Source organism: Excalfactoria chinensis, chromosome 2 (assembly GCF_039878825.1).
Source record: "Excalfactoria chinensis isolate bCotChi1 chromosome 2, bCotChi1.hap2, whole genome shotgun sequence".
Taxonomy (NCBI): domain Eukaryota; kingdom Metazoa; phylum Chordata; class Aves; order Galliformes; family Phasianidae; genus Excalfactoria; species Excalfactoria chinensis.
Window position 1 is genome coordinate 17,357,233 of NC_092826.1, and position 23,699 is coordinate 17,380,931.

At 37.2% G+C, this 23,699-nt stretch overlaps 1 protein-coding gene across 1 annotated transcript in view; it reads left to right on the forward strand.

Annotated features, from left to right (window-relative positions):
* Positions 1–2,570: 2,570 nt before the first annotated feature.
* The window catches only part of ANGPT1 (angiopoietin 1), a 152,129-nt gene continuing 131,000 nt past the window's right edge, over positions 2,571–23,699 (forward strand). Inside the window, exon 1 of the mRNA XM_072329227.1 lies at positions 2,571–3,219. Coding sequence (XP_072185328.1) covers positions 2,923–3,219 — 297 coding nt within the window. The 5' untranslated portion in view covers positions 2,571–2,922. The remainder of the gene's footprint in view (positions 3,220–23,699) is intronic.

Here is a 23,699-nt window from a genome sequence, read left to right on the forward strand (position 1 = left end):
TTATTTTTTTTACTGTTCTTTTCTAGTTTGTTTTGGTTTAGGAAAGAAAATGGTAAATAACTCTGTAGGAATAGGGAATTTTAGAAAATAAAAATTCTTGTTATTTCTGAACCTTCTGTTCCTTAAGTAAATTAGAATTCCTTAGAAAATTGTACCATGGATTTATGTGGCTGCAGACCTAGAAGCAATTTTTTCCCCCTAAATTTTTTGTTGCACTTTTATTATTCATGGATGGGACCATGCATGAGTCAAGGAGGAGAGTAAACCAAACCTGGTACCAAAGCAGCAGCCCCACTGCAGCAAGCAGAAGTGCTACCCTTTCAGCCATCACCGAGTTCTTGCGGGGATTCAGTTGCGTCTCTGCACAGTTCACTGCCCTGTGCTCTGCTTTCCCCCTGTTGAGATGTCACAGATGCACTACTCCACAACAAAGATGTGGCTCCTCATTGAGGGAGGGAGCTCACCTCTCTCTAGTAAGGAATATTTTAGTGCAACGTCTTGATCAGAGATGCTCCCACTGATGCCGAATCCCACTCCTTTCTATCCAAATGGGGCCAGGAGTGAACAATGAGGCACAGGTGCCAGGCCAGGTAACTGAATAGGACACAAATGTACAAATGCCAGAGATGCTTGATAACTCTGCACATGTCCTGAGGGTCCTTATGGCTACTGCCCTTCAGAAAAGGAGATGGTAGGGAAGGAGAAGTTGCCCCATGACAATGGGAGGGAGCCACACAGTAGCACCAAAGTGAGTCTGCTCTTCTGAGGGTCTTTCTTATCTGAAAAATAGAAGTTGTATGTTTAACTTTTCCATGTCTTCCTGTGAGTAAGTCAGTTCCTCAAATATCCCACAGAAAGTGAATGCAGCATTTGTGTGAGTAGCAGCATTTTCAAATGAGATCTAAGAATCCAGGAAGCCTTTTGTACACCCACCTTTGCCATTCCCTTTTTATCTGCTTTGAGGCCCTTTTATAAAGTTCTCTTTTCACTTTTAAAAACTCATACATCATTATAATGTTCCTCACAGAGAACAGCTGTTACTATTCTGAATTGTCAGCTCCATGTCTGATACTACAGGCTGTTTCTTGATTGAATTTCTCTGATCTCATGTGAGCAAATATCTTGCAATTACATTTCATAATAACTGCAAAGAGAGTGTAAAAAACGACAGCAGAACTAGCTTTGGAGAACTGTAAGAATTGCTGCATGAGAGCAACCAAGTAAGGTACACACAGCTGGTTCTCAGAGGCAGAAAAAGAGGCAAAGGTGGACTGAGCAGTTCAGAGATGAAAGGATATTCTGATTTTACAGGACATATTTTTTGTTGATCTAAATATGTTGCTTCCTTTTCAAATGCAAGACAAAAAGCCTTCATCCCCAGTTTTGAGTAGAAAGAGCTTCTTCAGGAGCAGGATGGATGCTTGGCTGAGCAACCCGGGCAGTTCCTTCAGAAAGAAATTTTGATAGAGGTGAGAGCTGTATGATGATACTTGCACCCTATTTTCTTGCAGATAGATCTTTCAGGTAAAAATATTACAAGCTGTATTTTTCTTTTTTAAAGAGATTCTAATTCTCCAATTTAGAAGATTTCCAGCTTTCTTGTGAAAAATTGTGTGAAGTGGCCTGCACAGGAGCTGGCTGACAGTTATGTAGCAATAGTGAATACTAGAGAAAAAACCTTCCAAAGTTTAGGAATATTCTGTTTTATTCATAATCTGTGCATTCAGGATTTGTCTATATCAAATATCAGGGACACTATTTATGTATGACTTAGTTTCTTGAATAGTTACCACAACCTTTTTTGAGGATGCTGCTCTGAGAATGTTTCTACTTTTTGTGAGAGATCCCTGCAGAACCCACATGGACCTTCGCATGGGCAGAAGTGGTTTGCATGTGATAATTATACAGAGATACAGCAGACAGCCTGGACTGGCTCTGCCTCTCTACCTCGATGTTTTATAATGACTTTAGAAGCCAAACAGAAAATTAATTTCCTTCTGAAGTTTCATTTTCTGTTGCTACTTGGCAGCTTTAATTTCATTCTGTCCCATGAAGCACTCTGCAAACTCTGCTAAGTACAATTGCCTTAAAAAAGTAGCAAAAGTATGTGAGACTTAAATGTAACTTTTTTTCCCATAAGTGTCATTCTCCTGGCTAAAAATTCTTTAACAGATACTGAGCAGCACAGGACTGAAAGTATTTTTAATTTCAGCGCTTTGTATATTTACAGAGGGATTACAACAAACTTCTACACTTTATCTACATTTTAATAGGTCAGTGTGAACATATGAAGTGTATTAAGGTGGACCGCCTCACTTATTAAAAGTACGTAAATTCGTCAAAAGCCTTCAGCAATTGTGTGCAACAGGGGCTGGAAAGCCATGCATGATTGAGGTCATGCATCCAGCCAGTTTGTAAGATGATCCCTCTGTACGAGCCATCAGCCATCCTTAGCATAGGGGCGCACTCATACACGCATTCCTGTCAAGTCATCTTGTGAAAGGCTGCTTGCTTCCAGCTTGGCTTGAATGTGCAACCTTAATAAAACTCACTGAAGTCTGAGAGAAAATAGCAGTTCTGCTGCAGATAGTGTAGGGGAAAGAGACTGGGATATGCATATGCAGCTGACTAAAGCAGGCTACATGCTGGACTGTAACAGAGAGGAAACAATAAATCTTAACTACTATGCAATAAATATTCCCAATTTTAACTAAGAAAGCTATTCTCATAGTTAAATTTAAAAGAAAATAACAATTTATCCAAGCTTGATTTCTAAAGTGTGCTTTTCCAGTCCTTTTATTTTCTTTTTTTTTTGTAGAGACTTTAAGAGAAATTGAGGAAAACAAAACAAAACAAAACAAAAAACTAAAGAAAGAGGAAGAAAAAGTTTTTCTAAGAGTGGGAAAGGAAAGTAACAGCAACATGTCAGTTTTCCTTTCCTTTGCTTGTCTGGCAGCACTCCTTGCTCATATAGGCTGTACCACTCAGCGCCGGGGTCCGGAAGCCAGTGGGAGAAGATTTAACCGGATTCAGCATGGGCAATGCACCTATACTTTCATTCTGCCAGAACAGGACGGGAACTGTCGTGAAAGCACGACAGACCAGTACAACACTAACGCTCTTCAGAGAGATGCTCCTCACGTGGAACAGGATTTCTCTTTCCAGAAACTGCAGCATCTGGAACATGTGATGGAAAACTACACACAGTGGCTGCAAAAAGTAAGTGTTTACTTTTTCATTTCTCACTCAGTGAATGTTTGTTGCTGTGTTTGTTTTGTTTTGTTTTGTTTTTTGATGATGCTTGTGTAGTACATAGTTTTCACGGGTTCTTTTGAGAACTGAGGTTTTATCTCATTTGTGCATAGGGGGGAAATCTTACAGCCAGAGTGCACTCTTCTAGAGGCATTGTTTTTGTGAACAGAATTTTCTTCACATTGCTGAAAGACGCAGTTTCTTAAAGCTTTATCTTGAGAGACGATGGGTGTTTTGTGAGTCAGTGCATACAAAAATGCACCAGAGATTCTAAGGACAGAGCTTACTAAGTAGCCCTATAATCTCCACTTACGGTTCACAGAGTCGGAGTAGATGTCATGCAGGATACCTGCTACTCTGACAGCAAAAAGGGACATTCAAAATAATCAGCACTTACAGTCACTGTGTTAAGAATATCACTGCTTCTCCAGAAATAGATCCTGTAATACTATTCCACCCAGTTAATTGCTGGAAAGAAAGAAAAAAGCACTTAGGCATTCACACTTCTAAATCATCACAGTAAAACTTTTCAGTTGCATAGATTACAGTGGGCTGGAAACAGCCTGTTTTAATCTGTATTTGTTCTTTCATGGAAAGGGACAAATTAGGTGAAAGGTGTTGTAGTAACTTAGCAGAAGTAATGCTTTTAAAGAATTTGTGCCAGAGATCTGACCTTCCACTAAACTTTTCAGTATCCAGTGTATGAACTGAAGTTTGATCCAGAAAATACTTAAATATGTAAATAAATGTGAGCAGTCCTCATTCACCTTAACAGGATTACTCAGAGCAGCACAATGACATACACTACAGTATCTTGTCCATGCCTTCGTAATGAAAATGCCTTGGGAAAGCTGACAAGTAAAAATAAATAAATAATGAAACAGACTTTGTATCTTATTACTTGTAAGGTTTGCATTCTTACTCTGATGTTTTGACCTGGCAAAACTGGGAATATCAAACAATTGGTGATGCAGTTAGTCATGTAAAGTGGTACAAGCATACTTCTGTATGCTCTCCTTTGATAGATACATGATTTTACTGTAACACAAATTCATACAAAGAATGATCATCAGTGAAAATCTAGCAAGGACTCTGCTAGGTAGGTTAGAGCTTCCTATTAGTATATTTATTGATAATTATCTCAATTACAAGCTTTGGTTTGTCCAAACAGCATACAAACAGAAATATGTTAAAAAACATAAACAACCCTCCCATCCCCCAAAGTCTACTAAAATCTTTTCTGATCTCTTGATAAATTGTATTCTTTCCATATCTGGCTCTAGAAAGAGAGAAATACCTCCATCCAGTGAACATGTGACTATAAAACAAAATATAACCAAGCTTTTCTTTTTAGAACTACTTTCTTCAGTTTCTAATAACTTGGTCTGCTCTGGGGAATAGAATACAGGCTTGGAAAAGAGGGGGCGTCTTTTGTAGAGGAAAGCATTTCTTAAGAAATTATTTTGCTGTACCTTGGGAGGCTGAGGCAAGAACTGAGAGGAAATTTTGTATCTGTGTTTATGCACACATGATTTCACTTGAGCAAATTGCCTGCTGAATCATGCTTATGAGACTTCACTTATTCTGTGTTTGTCCACTAGAGACTGAACTAAGATCACTGTTTCACTGTGAACTGAACGGGAACTAAAATGAGTCTCCAGAGTGCGAAAGTCTGAGTTAGGGTTAGTGCTCACACACTTTGGAAGGAAGTGATTGAGCAGGTAGGAAGTCCAGTGAAAGGTTTTTGTATTGAGGACTCTTTTCTTCTGCAGTGATTGAAAAAACTGGCAGTGGGCAGAACCAGCCCCCCTTTTCCTCCCAACCCCCACCCCCTCCTCCCAGGGCGTTACGTGAAGCCAGCCTTGTGCACGTACCCCATGTGTCAGCTTGCTCTGTAATGAAAGGACCTGTTTCTCTGTGTGATGGAGTGCAGCTCACTCAGAACAAATGATTCTGATGCAGCTCCATTATAGCATTTCTGAATGCTGCATTTGCTTTGTTGCTGTTGTCATTACAAAGCACCTCAGACATAACTCTCTTCCTTTCAAAGGGATCGTAATGCTTAAGTGTAAATTAATACATTATGTAGATATCTTATATCTCATTTTTATATTCTGCATTTGTTTCCTTTCCTTGACTTTTAATATCAGAGATAAATAGCTCTACGCTGTTAGCATTTTACAGTGCACCTGCTGTGAATGAAAAAAAGATTAATTAATAGTCAAATATAGGTCTGTGACTGGAATTGAATAGTTACAGTAAGAAATATTGTTTGCATTTCAGAATTTGAGATATATTCCAACATACATAAAGGAAATACATTTATTGCACTATATAATGCAAAGAACTGTCAATAACATTGTACCTAAGCTATATTTTGCAGAATATATTATTTTCTCAGCACAAATGCTAGCCTGCAATGTTGAAAGTGAATTTATTATGATAGTTTGTGAAAGCAAGATTTGCTTAATAATTAGAGTAGTATTTTATTTAAAAATAAATTCTTCCATAATATTTCTGCTAGCAGATTTCTAGAATCCAGACATTTTTGTTGTTCTTTTTTTTTTTTTTTTTTTTTTTTTTTTTGTATAGATTCTTATACCCTTGAAACCGAAAGTGCTTCTTTGATGACCTCCTACCTTGATTCTAGATAAAAATGTGCTTTCTTGGGAAGCTGATTACAGACAACTAAGCCCCAGCCTTGTCCATTACCATTTGCATATCTGCAATCAGTGTAAGTGGGATTGGCTGGCAAACTGGGGACGCAGCAAAAAGCTCTGTACGGAAATTACTTAAAAGAAGATGATTTGGTAAATATTTTTAGAGGTCTTCCTAGAACTGTTTATTTTAATACCGGATAACTTTCCCCATTGTTTAAGCTTGAGTTTCATTTCTGCAATATGTTTATACTAATAGTTCAAAACAAACAGTTCATCACATTTTCTTTCTTGCATTAACTGACTGGCACACTTGATACTGTTTGGTATTTATCTGCAGAGTCCAAGCATTGCCAAAGAGGAGTTTTATGAATTATTATCATCTTATGTTGCTTGCAAACTTTCTTGTAGCTTGATGATCTTATGGTATCAATGGATCCAGTATATATACAGGCTATACAGATGAGTGCTTCATATACTCAGTCAATATAATGGTAATAATTTCTATTACCATAGTAAGTGAGTAAGTGAGTTTTACGTGATCCACTTGTTCTTTTTTTTCTGATCCTTATCTAAACAAACACCTTTTTTTTTTTTTTTTTTCTTTTTTTTTTTTTTTTCCATAATTGTATATTACCTGGAGATAACAGACACAGAAGCTTGAGCTGAACGTAGACCACGATCAATCCAGTTCACTAGTATACATATTTAGATTTCTTTTTAAATTATTTACTCTGCAAACGTTGCTGGCACTACAGTACAGTCCCAATTGAGAAGATTTGGTTTGCTTCCCTTGCCTTTCAAAGTATTTGTGCTGTAAGAATTTATGAGCAGTTTTTCTGGACTGTCTGCATCTCTTTCAGTGTCTACTTGTTTATTCTTAATATATATTTTAGAAATAATCTGGAACTTTTGAGGCAGAGCCAGCACCAAAGTGGCCATGGTCTAAAACACTGACATAATATATAAAAATAAACCATATAGATACATGGGGGGTAATAATAAGCAGTGTAAAATATTTTCACATGACCAATTTAAGCCAATATTGCCCAACTGAACTATTACATGAAAGAAATTAGTGAACTTACTTACATAACAGTGAAGAAATACATGTAGAAACTAACCTTATGAAGTAAGAATTTGTTCATTGAAAGAAACAGGCTCTAAGAAAATTCAAAACTGTGTTCAAACATGGAAATGCCTGAAAACTTCACGTTACTGGGGAGTAGTATATTTTACAACATTTTTTTTAAGAGGAAGAAGAATCAGTGAAGTAGACCGAATGCCAGTCTCACATGTTGTCACATTTGTTAAGAAGCGATTTAAAACAATAATTCCCATTCTTGTACAGAAGATTTTGTCATAATGTGCAGTAGAACTTCACTATATTTATTTTCAGTGTTGACTGTTGTAATTAGGAACACTGTGGTAACAATAAAATATTACATTCATTAGTCATCAGAAATGTCCAACCAACATGCCCTGTAGGATGTCCCATTTGGAGCACTGGGACTTTCTAGATGAAGTTGATATAAATGGCTGGTCAGTCTGAGGGTGCTGAGAATTCATCTTTCCCATTCCCTTTTGTGGTTTGGAAGCTTTCTCTACTTCACAGTGTTGGGTGCCTTGGAAAGAAACCTTTTTCCCCCTTGTGGGAAAAGTGTACAACTGGGTGTTTTAGTCCCAAACTTCTTGCCAAAGTCCAGAGATGTATGAGATGATAGATACGCAGAATCTTTCAGCTTGGAGTCAGGAGACAGCAGCAAACCCAGAGGGAGAGCCAGCCATCTTAGACATCCTATGGAAGTCCCTGCTTCTCTACATGGACTGGGGAAATCCTGAACAGCTCACTCCTTGATTTAAACACCTCAGATAAGTGGGATGGATTTAAACTTTATTTTCTGTTCATGGATGTAGCGTAGACTTCCCTTGTGGCATCAAGGAAATCATAAACTTTATGTATTCCTGTTTCCCTTTTCTAACACAGACATAGTACTATTACTAAATTTCACAAGGCTGCTGGGAGGCTTAATATATAATTTTTTGTGTTGCTTTTGGAGCCTTTCTCATGGAAGACATTTTGTGCTATTAGCAGTTTGTATATGATAGTAATCCTGTCAATGTTTAGAGAAAGTGATGTGAGATCAGAAACTCCTTTGAAAGGATATTTGTTTTAAAGTATGGAACTATTTTATTTATTTATTTTTTAAGTAGACAACTGCAATGAATATGAATGTATTGTTAAGTGCATTTTTCAGATTGCAATTGAATAAATGGATTATAGGTAAGACATATTCTTCTAATTGTGGGATACATACTCATTGTTATAATGTTCTTAAATCCTCTCCAGCAGTTGTTGCTCCATCCACGTCTCATCTAAAATGAACAGGATTATAGTTCAGTCTTGATCAGATCTTGAAGACCAGTGAGGAATGGACCGTTTTTCAGACCCACTGCTACCAGAAATTTTGAATAAACTCGTCTTATCAAATCTGGACTCTCTTATATGATTTATTGCAAACATATCCTGAAAGATGAAGATATTTAGCAACCTGTTTGTATTCATCTTAACTTTGCAGCTCAGTCCATGCATGCCTTCTCTGCACTTGCCTTGAACTGCAAAGAGCAAGTAAATGGGGGCCTTCTAGAACTATCTTGGTTTTAGCTGTGTTGTTAACCACATTTTCAGCACCAGCAGCTCAAGTGTTTTGAATAAACAGCTACTGTCTGTAGAAGTCTTCCCAGTAGCACAAGGATTTCCTATCTTGTTAAAAGGTTGAGATTTGACCAAGAAAAGGACATTGAAATAGTATCATATTTCATAGGAAGAGTACTTTTTCTTATAAAACAAGAAGTACTTAAACACAAGGTTATTCTTGTGTAACCACATGTGCATATTTTAGATGGTGTTATGAAACACCAGGGTGTTGAATATTCAGTTGGAAGGGTAACTTAGAAATGCCATAAATTGTTGCACGTCTGCACTACATTTTCATTAATGTTAATGCACAAAGATCAATCTTTGCTTTTTCTTACCTTAATTAGGAATAAGGGTAATCTAAAACAATGTAAGTCACTCATACACTGGGATAAGAAGGCTACTTGAAATTTTGCACCAGTTTATTTAACCCTTTAAAAAGCTTTAGAAAGTAAAATTAGTGCAACGTCTTTTTCTAAATAAGATCTAACTAGGGCTATGTTAAACGTTGTGCAAGCATGTGGGCACAGACACTGAAAACATGAGAGATATGGGTTCAGCTGGAAAGATGCCCAAGTTAAATTTCCATGCGTTGTTTTAAATGGTTTGCATTTGGGATTGGGAAAATAAAAATAAAAATAATAATAAAAAATAAAAATAATAATAATAATAAAACAAGCAAAAATAAGTCAAGATTGTTTTATAATCCCTCTGAGGAAGTCATGTGGAAAATTAGTGTTCTAGTATACATTGTAGCTTCATGACTGAGGTGAGTTTCTTATGCTTCTTTGGAAGCTTTTAGCAGTAGAAAAAAAACAAAACAAAACAAAACAAAAAAGCACAGACAATAAGTAAAGTGGTATAAAATAATTTGGGAATGACGTTAGTTTGATAGTGGACTAAGTATGTTTTTAATAGGGTATTTTAATTGTCTGCAGTGTAGTAGCATATGGTCATCTATATTATCTGTTAGTAATTCCATACTTAAAAGAGAATAAATGAAATGAAAATGCAGATGCTAGTACTTGTAGATGGAAAATCAGTGTTGAAATTCTAGGAGTAAAATGTGACTGATTGAAAATTCTGTAGGAAGACTGCAGAAGAACTTTGCGTTTGACTGCTCTCCCTGGTGCCTGAATGGGTGCACACATGCCCACATGCACAAACAAATATGCATGCATTTAGATTTTGGAGTGAATGTAACTAAGGTGCAAAAAACCCTTTCCTAGAGTTCTGACTTAAATCCATTTTTGCATTATTTACCTACTTATCTGCTGTTGGAAGTTCTATTTTAAAACATTCTCCATAGCTATAATTTATTTGTTTTTTAAAGAGTAACAGGTTAGTTTGTATTTAGTAGGGATCAATTAAAATTAAGGAAATTGCTAAATTCCTGCTTTCACTACCTCCTGAAACTGACTTGTAGACTCAAGAAAACCCTATCTAAATGAGTTGATAGCAAGAGGAATCCCTGCATACTATTCATGCAATAATTCTGTGTGAATGAGTTCTTTAATTGTGTAGCCTGTAGATTATATATGTGTTCACCCCTGTCTTTCCCATATTGTTGAAAAAATTTGTGTATGCTCCAGAAAAAATATATTGGATCCTTATACTGCCCACCCCATATATGTTTCTGCACTATAAGCAAAGCAAACCTGATTGTGCTTTGTGTCTTTACAGAATAAAGCTAATCAGAATGTGTGCATGGCATCTGCTTCTTTAATAGGGCTTGGCATAACCATACAGTTCTAATTTTTCCTCACATCTTCTGGGAATTTTTATTTATCAGAGTAAATTCCTGCCATCTGGCTTATTTTGTCTGGTTGTCTTGTTGCAAATTATGTACCAGGCTGCAAGGGGACAACCGAAATCCACTTGTTCCACTTAGCAGACTAGCCTTCTGACTCTGTTCTGCCCAAGGATCTGTGTTCTGGCATTCTTTCTTCTCGCTCTGGACCAAAGAGGCAAACAAGCTTGAGAGATTTCCCGAGAGATAGGATCAAGTCTGAACAACTCTGCCAGGAAATTAAAGCAAGGCTATATTGCTGTGGGAGAAGACTGCAAAGAGAGTAAGCAGAGTACCTTAGAAGGCAATCTGCCTATTTTTGACAGCACAGCTTCTTTCACACTGCAGCATAAATGATCAGATTGGTACTAATCAATTTGGTACCCAAAAGCTATCTCTGTGGCAGGCCATTAATGCCATTTACAGACTGATTCTGCCCCCTTTCGAAAGCAAGCTTCCCTCAAAGGCTTTCTGTATGCAAGAGGATTTACTTGAAAGATGCTATCTGTGTTATGAAACTTCTGTCTTCAGGTTCACATCACTTAGGAGGCCAGGCTTTTATTTTCCTCTTCCCGAAGAGTTTACAGACAAAAGCACTACTGTATTTTGGATGCACCTTCCCACAATTTTAATTTTGCAACAAAATATCAGCCATTCTCAAAGACTTTCTGGCCTTCAATATGGTAATTTCCTCCCCAACTGTGGGTGAAAATATTCTGATTTCAACATGTAGTTTAATATTTGACATTTAACATATTTCAAATCCTCAAACTCATTTTAAATATGTATAAAAATGAAGGCAGCATTCATAATATAATCTGCAAGAAGATTTTACATTTACCTTTAAGATGATGAATGACTTGTATGTCCTTTACACAATATTATTTATGAATGTTTTGAAATTATCTGCCTTTGTTTATAAAATATATTTTTTCTTTTTGGATCTCATCTACAATTGAAGTTTCGAATAATGAAGATTTGGGGAAAAAACATGTTGTTAAATTTTTTTCTGAGCAGTGTATCAATTTTTTTTTAATTTTTATTTTTGGTTTAAATCACCTGTGGCTGTAGTTAACATGCTAATTTTCAGTGTCTTATATTCAGATCCAAGTAGTTGTAGTGACAACAGTCCTCTGGGAGTTTCTGTTTCATGCAAAAATCTTTTCAGAAAAAAGAGTAGGTCCTTCTTTTAAAAAAATTCATCCCAGTATGTAAATGTAAATAACACGGAGCATAATAATATGGCCCTTTGCAATCCTTTCAATTCTCCATTCTAAGCCATAAGACTTTAGCAGGTAGGCAAGGACCTTCAGATAACTATCTCACTTCATAAAACTATTGTTTTCTATGAAAAATCTCTCTGGGAATGGTTTGATACTTCTGAAATCTCTCAGTAACACTTGATATAACATCTGATTTCCTGAAGTCTCTTCTCCAGCACCAAAGAGCTCAGTAAAGAATGATACAGTCTTTGAAATTTGGGCATTCATATGCAGATAAAAGTAGCCCAAGTGACAATTTAGAATCACTGTCATTAAGGACTAATTATATTTATGGGTGTCATATTTAAATACTTAACTCTCTGCAATCTTAATTCATCAGGAAACTCCTGTGACCTTCTAGGCCACATCAGCAAGTTAACACAGTAACAGGTAGCCCCCAACCACAATGTTTGGTGCTGTGCCTGGAATTCTGGGGATCTGCTTAAAGGGAGAATTGCTCAAATAAATGACTTAATCTCTTCCTGAATGAACTATTCCTCTTTGTTTCTTGGCTAAGACTAAATAACTTCACTCTGTGTGTGACTTACCCTAGTAGAGATAAATGGTTGAGGGCCACCTATCTTTCCTGCGTCACTTCTATTGTGTTAATGGGAAAGGCCATCACTGCTCTGCAAGAAAGTTTTAGTCGTTACTATTTTTGTAAGAAGGAGATATGGACTGCAAAATTTGTTATCACTTTAGCCCGTTAACTAAAGAGGTGATGATTAAGGTTGTTTCTCTTCACATTTTTCTTAAATGGTTCAGTCTGATCTCTTGGATCTTACAAGAATTTCAGCTGATTCACTACATGTCCTTCTGTGTATTCCTCTGACACTGTGTGTCTCCAGTATAACTGTGTTGGCTCCTGGCTTCATGTCAGTTGCTTAAGAATTATTTGTACGTGTTTAGATCCTCACAAACAGAGTCTTGCTGAGAAAGCTGGCATTGTTTCACTCTCTGCTGTATTCTCTGAAACCAACTTGTTAGTTGAGTCTCTGCATCTCACCTCCCCAGCAAAACGCTTGCACCTCATTTCACACGTATGTACTCTGCTTTAAAGACAAAATGTAATGCCTAGGTAAACCATGCACAGTGTTAATGCTGTGTTTGTAGCTCAGGTGAGCTATAAATTAAATATGAATATATATAGCTTTTTTAATTGCTTTTTTATGACTTATTTATGGCACAGTTGACTCCCAAAGAATTGAAGATAAACTTGTAACTATGGACTATTACTTCTTGGAAAGGGTCATCTCAGGGAAAGTGTAAAGGACCTGAATTATCAGGTATAAGTGACAGAAAGATGGCAAGAGTTAACTCTACAAAAGATTGTGAGAGCTAAATATGAGATGGCACTTAGAACAAGAAGCCAGCCTATTTGAGGTTGATAGAAGGATTCTTTAGAAAGCTGATAGAAAAGGTGAAGGTTGCTGTTGTAATCCATAAATTGTTGTTCTGCTCAAGGTAACAACATGTCACCAAAGCACACAGAATAAGATAACTTTTCCTCTGATAGAAAAGACATAAAAAATTACTGTAGTGTATAGCATGTTCGATCAAGTACCCTGAAGCAATGAAGCTATAAGTTATTTACTGGCTGTTTGGCTCTATAACTATCATAACAATACATTTCAGGAATAATACAGTTGGACTGAGAACTAAGTCATCATAGCTGAGGAACATTTTAAATAAAACATTAAAAAAAAAACAAAAAAAACCATAAAGACACAAGACATGTCTTTCTAAATGTAAGAAAAAAAAAAAAAAAAAAAAAAAAGGAATAAGAAACAGTGGAGATGTTCAACATCGGGTTTTAAAGAGGAAGCTGTGAAGTCTCCAAGTTTTGCTGCTTATTAAAATATGTGAAATGAGTGCTACCCCCAGTTGAAGCTGAACAGAACCAGAATGCCATTTGTGGTAGCGTGCATGGTCACTAGTATGTTACTCCTAAGGGAATGCTCTCATTATCAATTAGAGCCTCAGAGGTAATGTTTGCAATTGTTGCATGTATTTGACAATTAAGTGAAGAAAAAATGTACTAACATCAAATGAGCACCTGGGACAGTCTGTATGAGTTATAGGCCAGAAATACTAGAAAACTGTTTGCCCAAACTTGTCAACTGTACTTTTTTGCAAGATCTGAGTATTTGATCCTGAAAGTACCAAGAGTCCTGTTTTGAGTTAACTGTAAATATTCCAAGAAACAAGCATATGGGAAGTTTTACCCATATTAAACAAACTGTTTTTCTTTCACTGTTGGAAGACATTATCACAAGCATTTAGCTATGTTTCAGCAACTTTGGACTTCAACAGGAAGTAGAATTGTGTGGGAATTGCTTTGTTACTCTAGACTGCACACTTGTAATTGATGTATTTGAATAAGTGGATGAGGACTGAAATTCCAGAAATTTCTACAGTAGCTTTCCTATAAGAAACAGTAACAAAATAATCCAGTGCATCAAAAAAGGGGGAATGATAGTTCTTTGTACGGTTCAGTTGGGGGACTATATGACTTTAGGTGCCTTTTTTGCTGGTGAAAGGTGGCCATGATGGCACAAGCTGCATGAGCCATCTTAAAAATGTTGTTAGAGTAAACTTGTCAGTTATATAGAGAATTAATAAAGAATGTGTGTTCCCCGGTGGCGCAGTGGTAGAATTGCTGCTTGCAACACCGGTGGCCCAGGGTTCGAATCCCCCCTGTGGCGCAGGGGGTAGAAGTGCCACTTCGCTACACAGGGGGCTCGAAACCCGGGAGTTGGACTCGATGATCTCTAAGGTCCCTTCCAACTTGCACGATACTGTGATACTGTGATACTGTAATGTACTTGAGTGTTTAAACAGTATATTTACATACTGTCTTTTGAAGTACAACAAATGGATGGATCAACACTAAAGAGTTATAAAATTAAACACAGACAGGAATAAAAAGATTTGTCTGGAATTTAGGTCCATAAAGAAAGGATGCTTGATTATATTTCCTTAATCCCAAACCAGCAAGCCAAAAAACCACCATTTTTTACCTTCTACCATACTGCCTCCCAGTGTTCCCTACACTATGAACCCTAGAAACAACAAAAATGCTTCTTGATCCAGGATTAAAAAAACAAGACAAAAGCAAACAATTTTGCACTCCTACACATCTTGGAAACATTTAGTAATTTGGCCACTGACCCCATGGGGTATTTCCTAGAAGCAAAATTGAGCAAGACTGAAATTGTCACGCTGTTATGGGCATGAAGATATGACAAGGATACTTCATTTGTAAAATATGAACCACAATGTGACATCTTTTCCTTTTCCTTGCTTTTTTAAAGACTACTTCAGTATTTTCATTTATTATTTCACTGCCAATATCATAAAGCTCTCGTGAAATTACAGCAAAAAATATTTGGTCCATTGACATTTGAATTTACATTGGTCCTTTTTTTTCTGGGCTATAATTCACCACACTGGAAATGTGTTTCAGGGTAAATTTTCCATTTGTATTCTTAATTTTCAAGCTGACTGCCCTCAGTGTTAGTTATGTCAGTGTGGTTTTGAATGCTGTCATGTTTTCAGTTCCATAGTAAAGTCATTCTGAAAGGCTATAAGCACGTTGCAGTATTATTTTTAGAATACTACTCATAATGCAATGCAAGCTTTATATTGTGAGACAGCTCCACATCCTAAGTCAGAATTGCTTGGTGATTTTTGTAACAGAGTGGATATTAAATTTGTTTTTGTTTCTATCAGAGTTTGCCTGGTATTGCTATCACATGTTTTCCAGGTGTTGCCACCATTAGCCGTTTACCAAAAAGTATGACTAGAAAAAACAATAATATCCCATGGGATTATAAACCCAGAGGAGGCTTTCAACACATTCCACAGAATCAAGCCATTATCATTAAATAGCCTCGAGAGAACTAGAAACTGGAAAAAATGGTCTCTTGACTCTCACCCGGAGTGTGATGTTAATGAGTTACTGTGCTTCTTGGCCTGATGCTGCTCAGAGTGAATCAGTGGTAAAAATCTGAGCTTGAGTCCAGTCCAGGAAAGGGAATTTCCCAATCTTGGACACACTGAGATGAAGGTGACCCCTTGCCCTTTCCTTCCCACAGTGTTTCCAGGGGTGGCAGAAATGCCAGCTCTACTATTTGGCCCTTTGGACACAAGTCCTTGACACTTCTCTGCCTTGTTGTAAGGGGATTTCTGAACTGGATTTCTGTAAGGGACTGACTTCAGTTCTGTCTGGACAAACCTCCTTGGCAGAACAGGAAATTCCCAGAGGGTCAGGAGGAATTTTAAAGGGCTGGAGGGGTATGTTGCAAAATGCTAGCCTGGCAACCACGGAGACTGAAGTCTGTTATTTATAGAAGAGCAGAGGCAGAAAACAGATGGTGTGCTTCCTCACAATACGCTCTACAATCCCTGCATTGTGTCAGCATAAATTTGTGGGGTACCACATCAAGAGATGATAGTGCAGTCTCTATCCCCAGCCATTTCTTTCCTTCACATGCCTAGAAAGATACCAGCTAATGCCACATGCAGTATCATTTTATAGTACAAAAAGACCACTTTTAGAAAGCCTTGGAACCACAGTGTAGATCAGAAATTGTGTCAACGGCATCAATGAAGCACTGCCAATGTCAATCTGCTGCAGTTAAAGGAGGCTCATGCCCAATCTATGAGAAGCAGACAAACTTCAAAAATTTTTGTTGTTGTTGTTCATTTGAGAGCAGGATTTTATGTGCAGCTTTCATTGTATGCACAAGCTTCTCCCAGCATTCCTCAGTCCTGAAAGTAGGATGCATGTCTCATGAGAATAATATTATAAAGAGATTTCCAGTATTTCCTTTTTTGTTCATACTAAAAAGAACACCACTGTGACTTTGCTAGTCAGTTTTTTTCAGCATTCCATTTTCCAAACAACTCAAACACCAAAAAAGAACTGAAGTATCAGTTGATAATTAAGCTCTCAAAGACCCCTGGTAGATTATTTTAATTAAAACCTAGTTTTGGTTTCTATCTATCTAGTTTGTGTTTATGAGTCCAATGGAGTTTTTTTTTTTTTTTTTTTTTTTTTTTTTTTCTCTCCTTTTTTTTTCCAGAAGAAGTCAGACAGGAAATGTTTTGTTTTCTTTCATGAAAGTGTTCTAAAGCCAAAAAATCCTCTTTGTTAAGGTTTTGTGGATATTCACTGGGCATTTATTTGAGACATTTCTGTGACAGAATTTCTCCACGTCAGATGCAGTCATTGGAGAGCTTGAGATCTCAGATAAAGGGAGCTGTGTGACAGGGCAACACTTCCAATCGAAATATTGTGTTTTTTATCCTAAAAGTTATAATTCTTGACTAAATAATCTCAAATGACTTGTTTCCATCTATTTAAATACATATTTATAATACTATTTTTTTCTATTTTCAAAAATTGAGCTTTTCAGAAGCTGAAAGAAATGTCACTAGAAAACATTTTCTTACTGATAAAGAGAATATCAGCAGATTGCTACAAACTGACTGCTTTAACAGATTTGAGGGAAAGTAGAGTCAAGTTCCAGTATTATCTTGGGATAGGAAGGAGAAGCCTAGATTCAATATCCATGTCCAGGCACAGCTAAGATATTAGAAAAGAGACACACTGTATTGGTGTTGTCCTGTTTATCTGGGAACAGTTGCTTCTACAGTTCTTTTTTTTTTTTTTTTTTTTTTTTTTTTCCTTCCTGAAGAAGATAGAGAGAATATGCATGTGGAATGTTGTTGATATAGAAGAGATTATGCAAACTGTTCCCAGTGAACTAGAGAGATCTGAGTTCAAAGAGAACTGTTTGCAACTGCCCTAGTTCTAGATTTAATTAAGAAATATTTTTTTTAGTTGTCTAATTTAGCTCATGCTAAAGGAAAAAGAAGAAAAACAAATGACTGCAATACCATCATCAAATTGCATAAGCTAAAGTTCCTACAGTAATTATGAGGTGACATAAACAAGTAGATACATGCTGAACACATGATAAAAATCGTCTGATTTGTTTAGGGATATACTAGAAATGCCTGTCTGGATGTTGCAGAGATGATCTGAAAACAGGGGATCTTTTTTTCTGAACTTATTGGAGCTCACATTCCTCAACTGATAGGACTGTATGCCATCCTGGCATCTTCTGGTGATGATGTCTATTAATACTGCATTACAGTACTTTTTACTTTTGCTGTTTCTGTGTTGCCACTTGCTGGCAAAAGATCTTACTGTAAAGGTGACCAGATAAAATGCAAATAATGAGAAAAGCCACGAGGATCGAATCTGCTTGTTCCCTCAGGTACTATTGCTGTCAAACAGAGCAGAGCTCAGCACTGCCCCTCCGCGCTCTGTGGGGAGCTGCAACCACCATCAGACCTCCCATCAGCTTCTCTGTTCTGGGCTGCACAAACCCAGGGGTCTGTGCTGCAGGATGTCAAAGACAGAACTTCAAGCAATTTCAGTCCATCCAGGACCTCATATCAAACACTGCTGTTTTAATGACTGACATTATGAAAGAGGTAGTGTTCATGTAATAAGTTCAGTGCATACTTCCATTATAGATCTCTTTAATATTCACAAAGACCACAGAGACTCTATTCTTGCTTTAATGTCTTGCATTCATTTCTTAAATAATGGCAACAATTGTTCATACTTCTGTAACCTTTTCTGTTCAATATATTTTACAGTTATCAGTGGATAAACCTTCATGCCAATCAGAATGTTTGGCATTGACATTCATTTTGCTTTCATTATCCAGGTGAAAATCCAAGGTACACGAAGGACTCTTTTTGTCATTTGGGAACTCTAAGTCTAGCTAACAATAATATCAAGACCTGATTCTGCAGTGCTTGTATGGTAATTATCAAATTCCACCTCACTAATGTAGACACATAAACATGCTGTTTTCTCTGAAATTATGCATCTCTGATTTATTTGTTTATTTATTTTGTGGTAGCAAATGATAGACTAATTCTCAGCTGCTGCTCAATTGCTCAACCTAGGAGAGTGGAATAGTATGGATTTAAATCAGCAAAAGAACTGGATACTCACACTTGCACCAAGACCTGACATATATATATATATTCACATAAATATATATATTCAAATCCTGCATTTCAGGGTGTCAAACTAGAGGTGCCATTGCAATACAATGAACCAAAACTTAAACTATGTTGTAAAAACACAGAAAACAGACTTTTCTTCCAGAGGTGCTGCTTTGAGTCATGAAATTACAAGAGGGCACCATTTTGGAAAACTGAAAATGTTGTGTGTTTAAATATTAATATCTTGTATTTATTTCATGTATAACATAGTCAATCTTCCTATCCATTATGGTAATATTGGTTGATAGCCACTGCTGTGTTTATATGTAGGAGTTCATACACAGCTGGTTCCTAGCTGTCCTTGCCCCATTTACTATGATCTGCTTTGATGGATTTAACCAGTTCATGGTAATGAAAAATAGTCCAGCCAGTGTTCATGCACACCAATTCATTCTGTAACTCAATTTACAGAAAGGCTCATTATTTCTCTTTCTCAAAAACACCCCCAATTATGCAGTTTATGACTCTGTGATCAATTCTATGATTGATTCAATGATTCTGTGGTTGGATGTGCAAGTGTTTCTTGATTCCCAGTGTATCCTCAGCACCATCCATAGAAAAGCCAAACCATTTGACATCAACTTCTGTGTGCCAAATGAAGGCAATTTCTTCATCCTAGCAAATGAAAACCTTTCCTGAACAGAAAGCATCTTACTATGTTACAGTCCACTGCTTTCCACTGGTGTAGTGGAGATGTGGAAATGCATCAAAAAGAATTAACTCTTAAGCTTTTAAAATGAAAAGTGAAATCTGAATTTTTATGTTGTTGAAAATTCCTTACAATGACCTGTATAATTTATTAGCAACAGCACCACTCCCCACTGGGGTTAAATGTGATGACAAGTAAAATATAGAGCATGTGCTGCTTTACATGAATCACACTAAGGACTTATCCAAACGGCTGATGAAAGGCATATACCTAGTATTATTTGACGTATGTACTTCTAAACTCTTTCTTTAAACACCGATAGGCAAATCACACAGTTTTACTGTAGTTTTGAAGTATTTTAAATTTATTTTCCCTTTAATGTATGTAGTTTGTGGTTTTGAACTATCTTCAGAGGCTCATATATATTCAGAAAAACTCAAGCTAGGCCAAAATGTAAAATCTGACCTCCAAATGTGGCAGCTACCACTACCACTGACTTCTGAAGGATATCTGAAAGCTCAGTTTTGCTGGAAATCTGTACATAGATTACCTTTTCAAGGTTGGCCATCAGGGTGCACAAATTTCAGTGTTCATCTCTTAGGACCTACAGAATCACCTTTTGTTGAAAATGAGACCTGTATGATCTAAAACCAGTCTTGTGACTGCTAGTTCAACAAAGACAACAAAGTTCTATATGGTTGTCCAGCTTTCAAATGTGGGAAGTTTTTGTGTTTGCGTGTATCTGGAAGTTGTGAATGCAACAGTGATAAGGCAAAGTTAATTCACGCGTATATGTATGCTCAGCTACTTTCTAGTTCTCTTTGTTTTGGAGATACATTCGCTTTTCATGCAGCTGCATGTCCTAGACCTGCAGTATGGTCATAGGACAGGACAAGGCACTGGTCTGCTGCAGACTTGGATGGAAAGTTGCTTTCCTTCCAGCACATAGAATTTCTTCTGCTTTTAACACTGATGAGCTGAAAACAAAAGCTGAACTGATGAGTAAGCCTTATTTTCAGTGTAAAAGCCATTAAATGTATCCACTTTGCATCAAGTTCGTGGTAGAATAGCTGTAACAGAACTCGTGGGATAATAGCAGAGATTTGCATGCTGCAATATACAATTTGTTTCAACAGGATTTTCCTTTAGGCAGAGCTTTGGGCCAAATTCTTCGATGCTTTTCTTGTGTTGCCTTAGACATTTTTTTTTTATTTTTTTTTTTTTTTTGCTGTGGTTCCTGGGTGAAATGTTGTTCAGTGCAGAACAGATAACTATGACAACGTGGATGTCTACTTGATATTTTATGAGTAAACTTGATGTTGCTGCTTATTTGCCTAAACTCATATTGTGTGCCTTCCACAGAAAGTAGAGCATTGTGTTTTCTCATAAAGCTACTACGTGCATTTCCACAAATTTAACATGTTTACTATACTGTATACAATTTTAGCTGACTCTTCATATGTTTCCATTCATTCTCTACTATAGGTCTTAGAAAGCTATGTTCTTATAAATATTTAGAGTAGCCTACTTTTGTTTGATTTATCATTTTTTTTCTAGTATCTTCTAGTTTGAAAGAGCCAGCTTGTTAGGTCAAGTTTCTGTTATCTCTGTCACAAGGCATGTAAAGAAATGAACTATTAAAAACATATAAACCCAAAGAAAAAATAGGTAAAAATTATGTAAGGATTACCAGCAGGATGGATAATGCTCAAATGTTGAGTTGAAAGAACTTTTTTTTTTTTTTTTTTTTTTAAACTATGTAATGGTGTCTGAAAAATTAAAGAAAAAATGTCTTTTAAGTAAAGAAAAATGCTCTACCACCAATTAGCTCAAACAATCCTGACAGAAAAATAAGCTTTTGTGTGAGCTTCCAGGATTATCTATATTTGAATATAATTGGTTACTTTACCAAGCTGAGAGAATGCTAATGTTGATTTGATTTTTTCTCTCACAATTTCTCTCAGTGACATAAGATAATCTCTGTTTGTTGTTATATTTACTGAAATATTCAGCAGCCTTGCTTCTGCTTCCCTTTATGTTGGCTGGAGAACAATCTAACATCTCTCAGTTCAATGAAATGTAACTACAAGCAAAACAGGCATTGTTTATTTTGCAAATGTACAAATAATTTTGAACATATGGTTACAAGCATATTCTTGATTTAAATTGTCACTAACTTCAACACATGCTTGTATTCCATTTTGCTTTTACATTTATTTTGCATTTCTTACCCAAGAGGTTCATACTCAGCTGCACGGCTTTTCCTTCAGGCAATGCCCAGAAGGGCTTAAGTTAATGCAACTAGAAAAATTCTTATGAAGTTCATCCTTTTGTCTGAAGGTGGTCTGATTTCTGGTGACATCAACTTTTCTTTCAGATATCCACAGTACCAGAGAGGGATTGAAAAAGAGTTAGCTACCTCTTAGTTCAGCACATGACTGAAGGATATGTTGGCATACTTTAGCATCCCGTAGCACAAGAAAATAATTCAAATATATGTACACTTTTTCATCTTCCAGTTATTAACCTGACATACCTAAACAGTGTTAGCTGTGCATACTATTTTATAGAGACAGAGGCAAGAAGGATCATGTATCATCTATGAATTCATAAGTGCTGTGGAAGGAGAATTTGAATGAGACTCAAAACATCTGCAAATGGCAGACTATGTATGTGAGAAGAATCCTTTATCATATTTTATTATTTTCAGTTATGGAATACTCTTGTACTGACTTTAGAAATACAGTTAGTTAATTGCTACAAAATTCAAAAATAATCTCTTCAGCACAGGCTTCTCTGGTTGAAAGCTGGCACAATGTTAAAATGATGAGATATGTGGATGTCTCTGTGATTAACTATCCTCTTAGAAAACCCTGTTTTTTATTCTTCTGGTTATAGTGAAATTTGAGACATATAGTAGTTCTAATATAAGTACTACGAATTTCATGCATAAAGCAGGTATTATTATCTGACCTCTACTGTTTTGAGAATAAATTATACCTCTTAATAACACTATCACAGAATCATAGAATCATAGAATCACAAGGTTGGAAAGGACCTACAAGATCATCTAGTCCAACTGTCCTCCTATCATCACTACCCACTAAGCTACTAAACCTTATGTTTTGGAACCTCATCCAGATGCCACTTGAACACTGTCAGGGACTGCAACTCTGCCTCCCTAGGCAGCCATTCCAGTGCCTGACCACTCTCTGAGAGAAAATATTTTTCCTTATGTCTAATCTAAACCTCTTTTGGTACAACTTGCTGCCATTTCCTCAGGCTCCATTTGTTGCCTTGGAGAAGAGGCCAAACCCCTCCTCATCACAACCTCCCTTCAGGAAGTTGTAGAATGCAGTGAGGTCTTCCCTGAGCCTCCTCTTCTCCAGGCTAAACAATCCCAGCTTCCTCAGCCGCTCCTCATTAGACTTGTGCTTCAGACCCCTCACCAGGGGTCAGCAGGTCTGGACACACTCCAGGACCTTGATATCTTTCTTGTAGTGAGAGGCCCAAAACTGAACACAATAGTTGAGATGTGGCCAGTGCTGAGTACATGGGGATGATCACTTCTCTGCTCCTGTTGGCCACACTATTTCTAATGCAGGCCAGGATGGCATTGGTTCTCTTGGCCACCTGGGCACACTGTCAGCTCATGAGCATCAACCAACACCCCCAGGTCACCAGCTTTAGCCAGTTCTTTACCCAGAGAAGTGTATACCTGTCCAGACCACAGGCAGCCAGTTTCCCCAGGAGGATACTATGGGAGACTGCATAAAAAACTTTGCTGAAGTCTAGGTAGACTGTATCAACAGCTTTTCCCTCATCTACCAGTCTGGTCACCCAGTCGTAGAAGGAGATGAGGTTGGTCAAGCACGATCTGCCTTTCATGAATCTGTGCTGGCTGGTCCTGATCCCCTGGATGCCATACACATGCTGTGTGATCTCACCTAAGATGATTTGCTACATAACTGTCCCAGGAACCAAGGTCAGGCTGACAGGCCTGTAGTTCCCTGGATCCTCCTCACAACCCTTCTTGGAGATATGAGTCATACTGGAAAGCCTCCAATCCTCTGGGACCTCTCCAGGTAACCAGGAACACTGATATGTAGTAGAAGGTGGCTTGGCAATCAACTCCACCGACCCCCTCAGCGCCTGAAGGTGGAGCCCATCTGGTCCCATGGACTTGTGGCAGTCCAGGTGGAGGAGGAGCTCTATAACTGTCTCCACTTGAATCACCGGGGGTGTATTCTGTGTAGCATCCCAGAATTCCAGATCAGGGCATAAAGTGCCCTGAGGATAA